Here is a 14,316-nt window from a genome sequence, read left to right as displayed (position 1 = left end):
ATTTCTTAATTGGAATTACACTGTAAGGAAAGCCTTCCCTTCTTCTGCATTTACTTAGTTCTGGCTATATTTTTATATATTGTGCTGGCACTTAATGGACCTTTTTGATCTGAAGATTTATTTGTATCTTAGCTCTGAGAAATTCTATTCCATTATCTTTTAATAACAGCTTTATTGAGATATAATTCATGTACTTGAGATATAATTAACATACTATATAGTTCACCCATTTGAAGTATACAGTTTACTGTCTTTTAGTAGATTCAGAATTGCCCATTTTAAAACTTTTCTGTCACCCCAAAAGAAAGTTTTACAGAGAGTTTGAGCCTAGTACAGAAAGTACCTAGGTTAACATTAGTATATTTGCTATAGTTAATGTACTTATATTGTCACATTATTAACTAAAGTTCATAGTTTATTCAAATTGCCTTCATATGTACTTAATGTTCTTCTTCTGTTTAAAGACCTTATCCAGGATTCGCATTGCATTTTGTTGTCATACCTATTGAGGTTCCCTCTTGGCCGTGACAGTTTCTTAGACTTTCCCTATTTAATGACCTTGAGAGTTTTAAGGAGCACTGATCATGATGTCTTCCTACTGGAATTTGTCTGATTTTTTTTTCATTGTGTATCTCACTGTAGTTTTTATTTGCATTTCCATAATGGTAAGTGATGTTGATCATCTTTTCATGTGCTTGTTAGCCATTTGTATATCTTCTTTGGAGAAATGTCTGTTCAAATCATTTATGCTTTTTAAAAATCAGGGTGTTTCTTTTGTTGTTGTTGAGTATTAGTTAGTCTCTGTATGCTGTAGTTATTCTCTGTATACCCTGCATAGCAACTCTTCTGCTGCTGTTTTTACCCTTGGTTAGGCAACTTGGCCAGTCTGCAGACTGTACAGTTATAGTTGGTAGCCCTAATGCATACATCCTGCCATATATCTCAGCTTTTTGTTGGCAGAATCCATTCAGTTTCTTTAGAGAACAGTTAACAAGTTTGGGGCCTAACAGTAAATGATGAGTTATCTGTGCTGAATACTCAGAATAAGGGAGAGAGGTGCATGTTCACAAACAAACCTTTTATTCATCCCTGTGCTCGCAGCCCTGTTGTTACTTTCTCCCCAGATTTTGGACAGATTGGCTCTCCATTCCTCTGAATCCCTTTGTAATTCAGAAAGATCCTAGGCTGCAGCTTTCTCTTTTATCTCTCTAGCCTTCCATCTGCAGGATATTTTTAAATCTCTCACTTGAGGTGCTGCTAGTGCCCACTGCCTCCCCTGCTTTTTTCCTATTATGAGTTTCTTCCTTTTTGTTCTTCTGTACTTTTAGTCCAGTACTTTGTGGTGATAGAGGGGTGTGTGTGTGTGTGTGTGTGTGTCTCTAGTCCCCCATTTTGAACTGGAGCCTATTAGTTTTGAACTGAAAAAAAAAAATCCACAAACATACACTTTACTTTGGTCATATTATTTTCTTACTCTAAAACCTGGAACTGATTCATGTTCAGTTCAGTCGCTCAGTCGTGTCCGACTTTTTGCACCTCAGTATGCCAGGCCTCCCTGTCCATCACCAGCTCCCAGAGTTTACCCAAACTCACACCCATTGAGTCGGTGATACCATCCAACCATCTCATCCTCTGTCGACCCCTTCTTCTCTCGCCTTCTGTCTTTTCCAGGAGCAGGCTCTTTTCCAGTGAGTCAGCTCTTTGCATCAGGTGGCCAAAGATTTGGAGTTTCAGCTTCAACATCAGAAATCCAGTGAACACTCAGGACTGATCTCCTTTAGGATGGCCTGGTTGGATCTCCTTGCAGTCCAAGGGACTCTCAAGAGTCTTCTCTAACACCACAGTTCAAAAGGATCAAATCTTCAGCGCTCAGCTTTCTTCACAGTCCAACTCTCACATTCATACATGACCACTGGAAAAACCATAGCCTTGACTAGATGGACCTTTGTTGGCAAAGCAATGTCTCTGCTTTTTAATATGTGATTCATGTTACTTACAGGATAGTTCAGTTCAGTTCAGTTGCTCAGTTGTGTCCAACTCTTTGCAACCCCATGAATTGCAGCACACCAGGCCTCCCTGTCCATCACCAACTCCTGGAGTTCACTCAAACTCACGTCCATCGAGTCAGTGATGCCATCCAGCCATCATCCTCTGTCGTCCCCTTCTCCTCCTGCCCCCAATCCCTCCCAGCATCAGTCTTTTCCAATGAGTCAACTCTTCGCATGAGGTGGCCAAAGTACTGGAGTTTCAGCTTCAGCATCATTCCTTCCAAAGAACACCCAGGACTGTTCTTTAGAATGGACTGGTTGGATCTCCTTGCAGTCCAGGGGACTCTCAAGAGTCTTCTCCAACACCACAGTTCAAAAGCATCAATTCTTTGGCGCTCAGCTTTCTTCACAGACCAACTCTCACATCCATATATGACCACTGGAAAAACCATAGTCTTGACTAGATGGACCTTTGTTGTCAGAGTAATGTCTCTGATTTTGAATATGCTATCTAGGTTGGTCAAAACTTTCCTTCCAAGGAGTAAGCGTCTTTTAATTTCTTGGCTGCAGTCACCATCTGCAGTGATTTTGGAGCCCAAAAAAATAAAGTCTGACACGGTTTCCACTGTTTCCCCATCTATTTGCCATGAAGTGATGGGACCAGATGCCATGATCTTCGTTTTCTGAATGTTGAGCTTTAAGCCAACTTTTTCACTCTCCTCTTTCACTTCCATCAAGAGGCTTTTTAGTTCCTCTTCACTTTCTGCCATAAGGGTGGTGTCATCTGCATATCTGAGGTTATTGATATTTCTCCCGGCAATCTTGATTCCAACTTGTGCTTCTTCCAGCACAGCGTTTCTCATGATGTACTCTGCATAGAAGTTAAATAAGCAGGGTGACAATATACAGCCTTGACGTACTCCTTTTCCTATTTGTAACCACAGCCTTGACCTACTCCTTTTCCTATTTGTAACCAGTCTGTTGTTCCATGTCCAGTTCTAACTGTTGCTTCCTGACCTGCATATAGGTTTCTCGAGAGGCAGATCAGGTGGTCTGGTATTCCCATCTCTTTAAGAATTTTCCACAGTTTCTTGTGATCCACACAGTCAAAGGCTTTGGCATAGTCAATAAAGCAGAAATAGATGTTTTTCTGGAACTCTCTTGCTTTTTCCATGATCCAGTGGATGTTGGCAATTTGATCTCTGGTTCCTTTGCCTTTTCTAAAACCAGCTTCAACGTCTGGAATTTCACGGTTCATGTCCTGCTGAAGCCTGGCTTGCAGAATTTTGAGCATCACTTTACTAGCGTGTGAGATGAGTGCAATTGTGTGGTAGTTTGAGCATTCTTTGGCATTGCCTTTCTTTGGGATTGGAATGAAAACTGACCTGACTTTTCCAGTCCTGTGGCCACTGCTGAGTTTTCCAAATTTGCTGGCATACCTGCAGCACTTTCACAGCATCATCTTTCAGGATTTGAAATAGCTCAACGGGAATTCCATCACCTCCACTAGCTTTGTTCATAGTGATGCTTTCTAAGGCCCACTTGACTTCAGATTCCAAGATGTCTGGCTCTAGGTGAGTGATCACACCATCATGATTATCTGGGTCGTGAAGATCTTTTTTGTACAGTTCTTTTGTGTATTCTTGCCACCTCTTTTTAATATCTTCTGCTTCTGGTAGGTCCATACCATTTCTGTCCTTTATCAAGCCCATCTTTGCATGAAATGTTCCCTTGATATCTCTGATTTTCTTGAAGAGATCTCTGGTCTTTCCCATTCTGTTGTTTTCCTCTATTTCTTTGCATTGATCGCTGAGGAAGGCTTTCTTATCTCTTCATGCTATTCTTTGGAACTCTGCATTCAAATGCTTATATCTTTCCTTTTCTCCTTTGCTTTTCACTTCTCTTCTTTTCGCAGCTATTTGTAAGGCCTCCCCAGACAGCCATTTTGCTTTTTTGCATTTCTTTTCCATGGGGATGGTCTTGATCCCTGTCTCCTGTACAATGTCACGAACCTCCATCCATAGTTCATCAGGCTCTTTGTCTATCAGATCTAGTCCCTTAAATCTATTTCTCACTTCCACTGTATAATCATAAGGGATTTGATTTAGGTCATACCTGAATGGTCTAGTGGTTTTCCCTACTTTCTTCAATTTAAGTCTGAATTTGGCAATAAGGAGTTCATGATCTGAGCCACAGTCAGCTCCCGGTCTTGTTTTTGCTGACTGTATAGAGCTTCTCCATCTTTGGCTGCAAAGAATATAATCAATCTGATTTCAGTGTTGACCGTCTGTTGATGACTTATAGGATAGAGTCATGCAATTTCTTAGTCTGATTGCAGTTTTCTTTCTGTGTCAGTTCATGGCTTCTTTATAAAACATGTTGCTGAAACAGGACTTCTGTTCTTAGGTTTTATATCAGAATTATTTTTTCATATCTAAAAGGGAGATAATTTTTATTTTGTAGGACTTTTTGGTTAGGATCAGCTGAGATAATGCATGTAAATATATTTTGATCTCTGTAATATATATGCAATATATATGCTACAAATATTTATTATTTTACTCTCAAATGTTCTATGAATTTGTGTATATGTATGTAATATATATAGCATATGTAATATATGTTATAAATATTCATTATTTTACTCTCAAAAGTTCTATCAATTTGTATATTAGCAGTTATATTTCATACTAAGCCTCATGATAGAATAAAGTGTTCAAACTAATCTTTAGTGATATTTAAGTGTTTTTGTAACTTTTAATATTTCTAATTTTGTTTATAGCATCTAATTTTCTCTTTAGAAAGTTATAGTTATGAATTAAACATTTTAAACATGAGAAGGTAGCAGACTGTTTTACAGTACCTAACAGCATCAGCTTATTTAAGAAATACTGTATTAATTTATGCTTCCTTAAATACCCTTACTTTACTTTGAGCTAACCACTCTTTCAGAAAAGTGGTTTTGTTGTTTTTTTGTCAGCTGGTTAGTTGGTTTTCTTTTAGTGATATTGCTGTTTCTTCAGCAAATGTTTGGATTATTAGATTAATTATGATCCATTTAAGACGTGACAGTAATATTGATATTTAATCTCTTTCAGTGAAATTGTTTTTCAGTTCCTTTAACTACTGTATATTGGCTTTAAATTTTCCACTCTCTCTTTCTTTAATTTAGCATGCCAGAGAGTATTGGTGGATCTTTTGGTGTCTTTGATGAGTTCAAGAACATGTTCAGAAGAGCTAACCCTTCTTTTGAGAATATTTCTGGAGAAATCTCCTTGTACAGTAAATATGCTATAATTTGACATTTTTTCACCGATGTCTAATAGAATTTTTTTTTTAAGAAATCACTAAGCTCCCTCTTTTGATGTGATAACTATTATACAGTCAACTCCATGTTATTGTGTGTGAAATTCTCAATTTTTTAAAATTAAATTAAACTTTTTTTGCTGTTAATATTGGGTCTTTCCCTGCAGGCTTTTTTAAAATTTATTTATTTTAATAGGAGGCTAATTACTTTACAATATTGTAGTGGTTTTTGCCATACAGAATTCTCAATTATTTTATTATTTATACAATTTTAACTATTTCACTTCTGTTTTGGCAAACTAGATATATCATTGGGGTCATAAACCCTTTACCTGATTCCACCCCAAGTCTGTGTGCTTAAGAAATGCTGAATAATTTTAATTACTAAAGATAATTATGAGTAATGATAACCATTTTGAAGGCTATCATTTTTTTTAGAAAATTATTATTCACTCTTCATTTTATCTTAATCACTTGTCCGTTGGTGCAGCTTAGTGATTTTTAGACTCTTCTTTGCTGAGAAGCCCATTTTTATAATGAAATCTTGACTCAACGCATAAGCATTAAAACAGAAAGCCTTGGAGCTACTTTCTTTGAAGTAGGATTGGAGAATGTTCCTGAGCCCTGCCTGTTTCACCACCTTACTTGAGCCTTATAGACCCTGAAGGAGCTCTGTGGAACACGAGGTCAAAAACCACTAGTGCAGACAATTGAGAACTGACTATATATTTATGGGATGTTTCTATTTTTCTGAGTTCATTTATCATAGTATTCGACATTAGATGTTGTTTTATGAATGGGTAGGACATTGTACTGGGTTAATCTTTTCTATTTTTTTTACTAGTCTCCTTAGTTGTTGCTTTTCTCTTTAATTAAATACTTGTTTCCTCTCATCTCTTTTGTACATTCTGTGTTTCAGTTTAACCAGAAACTTGTAATTATAAATCTAAAAAAGATGAAAACTTTTTATTTGATTAGGGAAAAGGCACATAAAATAAGGTGGAAAGTAACTGAGCACTCAATTTTAGGAAGTCAGTCATACCATAAATACTATTCAGAAACCTGAAGACTTTGCAAGGTCTCTGGTTCTATCCCTCATTTAAAAATAATTGAGAGAAGTAACTGGATTGCACTTGGAAATAAACAGCTTTCTTTGGTAGACATGATTCTCGCTACAATCATTGTACTTAATTTCTAACACTTAAAACCAGCTCAGAACTTTTTAGCTTTGAACCTTTTAAAAATCTTCTAAATCTAAAAGAAATTAACCACAAGAAATTATATGTTTTAAGACTGAAATCTCTTTCATATTTTGAAAAGTGAAAGTGAAGTTGCTCAGTTGTGTCCAACTCTTTGCGACCCCATGGACTGTAGCCTACCATGCTTCTCTGTCCATGGGATTTTCCAGGCAAGAGTGCTGGAGTGGGTTGCCATTTCCTTCAGAGGATCTTCCCAACCCAGGTATCGAACCTGGGTCTCCTGCATTGTAGGTAGATGCTTTACCATCTGATCCAATATCGTAACACACAAAAATGAAAATTTTAATGATATAGTAGGTAGGAAGTTATTTAAATATAAATGCTGATATACATATGTTTATGTTTGTATTTTTGTTTATAACCTGATTTTCAAGATTATTATGTACCTTGTAACATGGCTGTAAAGTTTTGTTTGGTTTTCTCTTTCTTTAGGAAATTCTTCTTCTGGGTATTCTGAAAATTGTTGAAAGTGACATTACTATGAGTCCTTCACAGTATCTAACCTTCCCTTTACTGTATACTCCAAATTTAAGCAATGATGTTTCATCACAAAAGTGCCCCGGGATTCTCAACAGTAAGGCCATGGGGCTATTGAGAAGAGCACGAGTGTCACGTTGTAAGAAAGAGGGCGACAGTGAGAGTTTTCCCCAGCAGCTGCTTTCCTCCTGGCACATAGCCCCGGTCCACTTGCCTTTGCTCGGACAGCCACACCTGTCAGAAGGTTTCAGCATTTCCCTGTGGTTTAATGTGGAGTGTACCCTCGAACCTGAGAGTGCCACAGAAAAAGGGAAGAAGACAAGGAAAAGAAACAAGTCACTGATTTTATTGGACAGTAGTTTTGATGGAACAGGTACAACAACAGCATTATCTGTGTACTAAGACTTTTCAGAAGGCAGTTTTAGTTGAGCACTAGGAACACAGTGATACTCTGACTTACTGCCCACACGTTCTTCATGGAATGCCTTAGTGATGGTAGGTTCTGACGTACCAAAGCCTGAATGGTCGGACAGCCTTAAACACCATTTTCTTCTGTACTTTTGCTTAGTGTGGGGTGGGAGAGGGAGTGTGAGGAGGGAGGCAGGTGGACCACCACACACGCAACTGCTTTGGGATGACCAACCCGATTTCACGCCTCTGTCGTGGTCCCATCACTGGGTTAGGGTGGCTCCTGATGTTTGAAAAGGAGGGCGTGGAACCCTGTAGCCGCTCTTCCATCCTTCTCTTACCTGTTCCCTGTCTCCCGTCATTCCACCTCCATTTCATCTCCTTTCTCTCTCGTAGTTCAAGCGCTCCTTCTTACGCTGTATCTTTCCTCAGTGCCTCTCTTCTAGTTCCTGTCACGAAATGTGTAACCGTATCAGCCAACCTCCAGCGTGAGAATAAATTTCATTCCAGTTCTTTCTACAGCCTATTGAATCACTCTTTTGTGGCTATGAAACTGCTAGGTAGAAAGAACTTGTTCGGTAAAAAGCAGTTTATGGTGGTAGGAAAGTGGGCTAATTCTTACGGTCTGTGGAATGAATGAAATGACTGAGCCAGAGGTTTGGGGGGTTATGATTATCGGGAAGTGCTAGCCTCAATAACTCTTCATTCCACAGAGTTTACACACCCCACTGGAGCCTCCGCTTCAGGACACTAGGCCTTCACCAGTATTTGGTTTCTAGGAACAGCTTCTACCACTGACCTATAGATAGAAAAGAAAACCTTAATGACTCTGTCAAGACTGAAGGGTGGGAAATGTCACCTGGTATCTACAGTTGGAGCTCTGAATCTACTTTTCCACAGACATATTTCCAAGTTATTAGCATAGCATACTTAGGTATTTTTATGCGTTAGCCTAGGAAATTGAACTTTTAAGAAATCTTAGCAGATAATTTAATATGTTGGGTAGTTAATAGAGTTTTCTTTTATAAATTGTACATTGAAAGAGCAGAGCAAAATTACCTAATACAGAAAACTCTCCATGTACATTAGATAGCACCTTCATCAGTAGTATCACATGTACATTGTTTACAGCTATCAATTCTTAGGTGGCAAAATTCAATTTACATTACTTTTCCACTCAGTTTTTGTCAGATGCTTGACTAATCATCGTAACATCTTTTTTTCATAGAGAACAACAGACTGGAAGGTGCAGCATATGTGAATCCTGGTGAAAGGCTCATAGGAGAAGGTTGTATTCATATGATCTCATTGGGATCCAAAGCACTGATCATCCAAGTGTGGGCTGATCCCCGCACCGGCACTTTTATTTTTCGGTAATAATTATCCTCAACCCTGCCCCCCATGAGTAGCTTACATATTTAAATAATTTATGTAAAAGACATTAATGTGAAATCTGCTATAAAGATCATTGTGACAAAATAGAAAACTCTTAATTTTAAAAAAAGAAGGTAGATTCAAACAACTAATATAATCTTTGTAATAATATATAAAATCTGTAATTAAACTCTAAAGTTCACTATGTTAATTCTCAGTGTATCTTGGACCAAATACTTACTTAAGTCTTATCTATGGATGTATTCTATCCGATTGCAGTGATCTTATGATGTTAACAGGCAGCTGTTTTTCATGCAGGTTATATATTTAATAGCCATTATCTCATAGACTTAGGTTCTCATTGCTATCTTGCCCTTTTTTCTTGCCTCCTTTGTTAACTAGTATAGATACAAGTCTTTTATTTGTATTGAGTGAGTATGAACAGTATGATACTATTTTTATAAATATGTAAAAGTTGGATCATAAAGAAGGTGGCTGAGTGCTGAAGAATTGATGCTTTCGAACTATGGTATTGGAGAAGACTCTTGAGAGTCCCTTCAACTGCAGGGAGATCAAACGAGTTAGTCCTAAAGGAAATCAGTCCTGAATATTTATCAGAAGGACTGATGCTGAAGCTGACGCTCCAATACTTCAGCCACCTGATGCAAAAAGCCAACTCATTGGAAAAGACCCTGATGCTGGGAAAGATTGAAGGCAGAAGGAGAAGGGGATAACAGAGGACAGGATGGTTGGATGGCATCACCGACTCGATGGACATGAGTTTGAGCAAACTCCCGGAGATGGTGAAGGACAGGGAGGCCTGGCAAGCTGCAGTCCATGGGGTCGCAAAGAGTCTCGCACCGCTGAGCAACTTAACTACAATAATGTTTATTAAAATTTAAGTAAAATATGTTACTTAGGGATCTATGTTCTGTAAATGTTATAAAGGTTACTAGGGAGTTTATGTAAATTATATCTTAATTCTCTTAGTAATCCCTCAGAGTAGGTTAGACCAATGATACATACTAGCATTTAGATATTTATGTATATGCATTAATTTCTGTATGAAGCAAACATTGCACTAAAAGGGCAATGATTATATAGATAGTAATAATAATTTTTTTCTTTGCAAATTGAATTCTGAAGATTATTGCCCAAATTGTTAATACCAGCAAATGAGCCAAATCTATTTTTAAGTTCATGAAGTGAGGTTATAGTATAATAAAATAATCAAGCAGATTATGATATAAAACAAAGACCGCCTGACTTTCCAAGTTAGTTTAATACTAGGACTGGTTTTTAAATTCTACTTAAATATCTAGAGTTGTACTTAACTATACATGTTAAAAACTGATATCAGAAATTTCATGTTTCAGCTTATGCCTTTACTCTTTTTGTTCAGTGTCTGCTTGGATTCAAATGATGATACAAAAGTTGTGTTACTAGCACAGGTTGAATCACAGGAGAATATTTTCCTCCCAAGCAAATGGCAACATTTAGTACTCACCTACTTACAGCAGCCCCAAGGGAAAAAGAATATCCATGGGAAAATCTCCATATGGATCTCTGGACAGAGGTATGAAACACTTTTAGTAAATACTTAATAATCTCAGTTATAATTTTAATTATTCTGTTACAGCTTCTGAAACAAATTACAAAAGGACTATAGATGAAATTTACTGTATTTTAATCGGAATCTGTCAAGTGAGATATTTTTCTTTTTTATCACTTACATACAAAATTAATTTGCCTTAGAAGAAACCATTGAAGATTAATATTTGGATTTGGGGGACCATGTACAAATCTGAACATTTAGACATTTATGAATTTAGTCCATCAAGCCCATGTATTACAAGATAAATCCATAAGGGATTATTTAAATTAAGTGGCTAATAAAACTAATACCAAAATTAAATCAGAGTTTCAAAAGAAATTAGAATGACTAGAAAAAAATATAAGCCAGTATATCAAGTGATATATTAAGATAGAAACCTAGAAATATACCAGGTGATAGGTTTGGTTATAGTACTATTTGATTTTTACAAACCAGGAGAACTGTGAGTCAAATTAATAAGAAATATCTTGTGAAATATCTTAATGTAAAGTTTAACTCAGAGAGAGTTGTAAGGTGCTTGGATTTATAAGAGTTGGAAAGTATTTTATTGAATGAAATAGCATGAAAGGGAATACAGAATTGGAAACTAGTATAACACAGGAGAGGACCGAGCTGGTTGGAAGGAATATCTAAGTTGAATGATGAGAAAGAAAAGTGAATGGGCATGGTAATGCTGCGTGACAGCAGCTTTGAATCCGGGATGAGGCAGCTAGACCTTTTGCAAGGTGCTTTATATACTTCATCGTCCAGTTCTCTCTAAAGTCTCTCAGAGTAGATTAGATCATAGAAATAACATATACCCTTAGCACAAATTAATTGATTTTTTTCATTCATTTATTCATCAAATATTTATTGAGGAATTGCTATGTGCTGAGCACATGCAATATTAAGCCTGGGAGCTTGGTAAACAAGACAGACATGTTCCCTCCCTTTTGGGGGCTCATAGTTCAGTGAAGAAGCAGACAGCAAGGTACACAATTAAATGAGTGTGTATAAATAATGACAGGTACTGTGAAGATAACAAATGGGTCCCAAGACAGAAAATGCCTGGTTTCCTGCTTAAGAGAAGGGCATCAGGGAAGACCTATCTAGAAACAGATTATTTAAGCTGAGATCTAAAGGAAGGAGATGGAGTACTGCATGAACAAGAGGGAGGAAGAGTGAGCCAGGCAGAGGAGAGGGCCTGTGAGAAAGAAGGGAAGCCTGTGTGCCTGTCAGCTCTGCTGTGGAGGCTGCAGGAGTCGGCTGCTTACAGCCTTGCAGCCTCAGGAAGGCTGGGAGAAGAGGCTTGTGAACAGCTTTGAGGTAGCCAGTCCACAGTGTCTGCCAAAGGAAACAGTTTATTCATTTTTAAAAGTACATGAAAATATGTCATTGAATCCCAATTTCTATAATCCAAAGAAAATATTCTCTGAGAAGTTCTGTCTTCACAACTGCCTAAGCCTGAAGGGAGCTGTGGCATATCAGTATGTGTTTCCAGAACCTTGAGTTAAATTGGTTGGGATTGGGAATAGGACTGTGAGAGTCTGCTGGACACTCTCCTCATTTCTGGAACTCTCAGCACCTACCAGGCAGTGTAGGAAGCACTTTGCACAGATGACCTCATTTAGTCCTTCTAGCAGCACAACAAAGTAAGAGATGCCTCTACCCTTCCATGTGAGGCAGCAGAAACCCAAAATGCTGCTTGCAGTGAGGAGGGTGGCTGAAACTCAACCTGGACTCTGAGCCTGGGTAGAGCCCTGCTTTAAAACCCTCTGCTCTCTTTAACGAGCTTCCCAGGTGACTCGGTGGTAAAGAATCTGCCTGCCAATGCAGGGGATGCAGGAGGAAGATCCCCTGGAGGAGGAAATGGCAACCCACTCCAGTATTCTTGCTTGGAGAATCCCATGGACAGAGGAGCCCGGCAGGCTACAGTCCATGGGGTCACAAAAAGTTGGATACAACTGACCATCCACATACATGCTTTACTAACCCTACAGCCTTTTGGTGAATCAGGCAGGCTGACAGATACAGGAATCATAAACTAATCATTGCACATGTTCAGAATGAGAGTCTAGATGTTCTCTGTGGCCAGTTCTAAAGTTACAATCATAGCACTCAATTTTTACTCACCCACTTGTTTGAACATTACTTTGAATTTACCATTTGATATAAGTTAATGATTTTATCTACTAATAGAGCATTGAGCAAGTGACCAAGGAATATAAGAAATATACTATTCCTTTGATTTATATTTGGCACTATATCACTCTTGGAACTAATACAATTATTTCTACAAGTAATACATTTCAAGATGTAACGACACTGAAAAAAATTGTTAATGTTTTCTACTAATCTTTATTTAATGAACAGAACACAAATCTGGTAGGAATATATGGCACATAGTAGATAGTATGAATTATTTTAGTGTCTGTTGAACTCAGCTTGCATTGATTTCACAGGTTTTCTTTACCCTTAAGAACTGAATTAAGTCATAGTGCCACTAGGTGGCAGTACTGTTTCAGTTACAGCCATTTAGTTGGTTCAAGAAAGAGATGCCTGCACAGTAATAGAAGTTATCTCACTATAATGTTGTATGTCAATTGAACTTCAATAAAAAGGTTAGCTAATATCTTTCCTTTGTTAATAATATTCCTATTTAAATAGCTAAATAGCTATTAAGTATGTAATAGAAAGCCTTAAGGGAAATTTTTTAAATAAATATACACCAAAATAGAATTTCTGATTATTAGCTTATTCTAAGTGCTTTGTCTTATTCACAAACTTTGTCTTTACAGGCTACCTTCATTATCTTAAGAGAGTTTAAAACAGTCTAGAATGAGGGAAGAGCTCGGCACTCTGCAATTTAAACAAGAAGATGAAGTTCTCCCATCGTGTGTGTCTCTAGGAGAAAGCATTAGTTTACCTTTTCCTACTTTGCCTTTTGTGAGGATTCCTATAACTTTTATCCATGAAGAAAAGCAAGAGATTAATCAAAAGCTCTGCAATATTTAGTGCTGAAAACACAGAAAATGCAAAAAAGATTGGCATTTCAGTGCCTTGTCAGAGCAAAACCTGAAGAAGTGATACTCTTCCTGATTAGTTTTTGAAGAGGGCATGAGGTTTTAGAAATTGTGTACTGAGATGGGAGACTTTCTGGTAAAATCAGGGGGAGGTGGTAGATTTGTATTTTAAACCAGGAAGGTGAATATGCAGAAGTCAAGTGGCAAAGGAAACTTGCCACAAATGTCTGGTCATACTTCGCATGGCCTGGTGTGAATCACCAGGCATCTCTGTCCCTTCCTCTCCTTTGGGGGATTGTGGACCACCAGCACCTTGGACCAAGAGACAAGAGGATCAGTCCTTCTCTCTCGCCCATTACCAATTATCCAATACTGAACCAAAAAACTTGTTCAAGAATTTCACATTATTAAACATTAACACTTTAAAAATCCCTGAAGTAATTGATTTAACTTTGTTTTTAATGTAGGAAGCCTGATGTTAGTTTGGATTTTATGCTTCCAAGAAAAATAAGTTTGTCATCTGACAGCAATAAAACATTTTGCATGATCGGCCATTGTTTATCATCCCAAGAAGAATGTTTGCAGTTGGCTGGAAAATGGGACCTGGGAAATTTACTCCTCTTCAATGGTATATTTTTCCCCTTCAGAGCATTTTCAGATTTTTCCTTCAGTTAACAAGTATTAAACTAAGTTAATTGTCCTGGATAAAGTATTTATCCCTGTTCCTTCACTTGTACTTAATAAGTACTGTATTTCCTAGATTTCAAGATAAGTGGTTCTTACAATTGATACATATATTTAATGCAAAGGCACATATCCTCCCCCACCCGCCTGCCAAAGAGAAGCTTATATTAAATCACTTTATAATCCTGGAAAATGCATTATAG

At 37.6% G+C, this 14,316-nt stretch overlaps 1 protein-coding gene across 2 annotated transcripts in view; it reads left to right on the top strand.

Moving 5' to 3' along the window:
• LYST (lysosomal trafficking regulator) overlaps positions 1–14,316 on the top strand; it is a 164,252-nt gene that overhangs the window by 57,503 nt on the left and 92,433 nt on the right. For both annotated transcript variants that reach the window (XM_069571595.1, XM_069571594.1), the window contains 5 exons: positions 5,161–5,270; positions 6,986–7,403; positions 8,667–8,811; positions 10,215–10,388; positions 13,897–14,057. In XM_069571595.1, coding sequence (XP_069427696.1) covers positions 5,161–5,270; positions 6,986–7,403; positions 8,667–8,811; positions 10,215–10,388; positions 13,897–14,057 — 1,008 coding nt within the window. The remainder of the gene's footprint in view (positions 1–5,160; positions 5,271–6,985; positions 7,404–8,666; positions 8,812–10,214; positions 10,389–13,896; positions 14,058–14,316) is intronic.

Source organism: Ovis canadensis, chromosome 25, assembly GCF_042477335.2.
Source record: "Ovis canadensis isolate MfBH-ARS-UI-01 breed Bighorn chromosome 25, ARS-UI_OviCan_v2, whole genome shotgun sequence".
NCBI classification, from domain to species: domain Eukaryota; kingdom Metazoa; phylum Chordata; class Mammalia; order Artiodactyla; family Bovidae; genus Ovis; species Ovis canadensis.
This window is presented reverse-complemented; position numbering and strand designations above follow the sequence as displayed.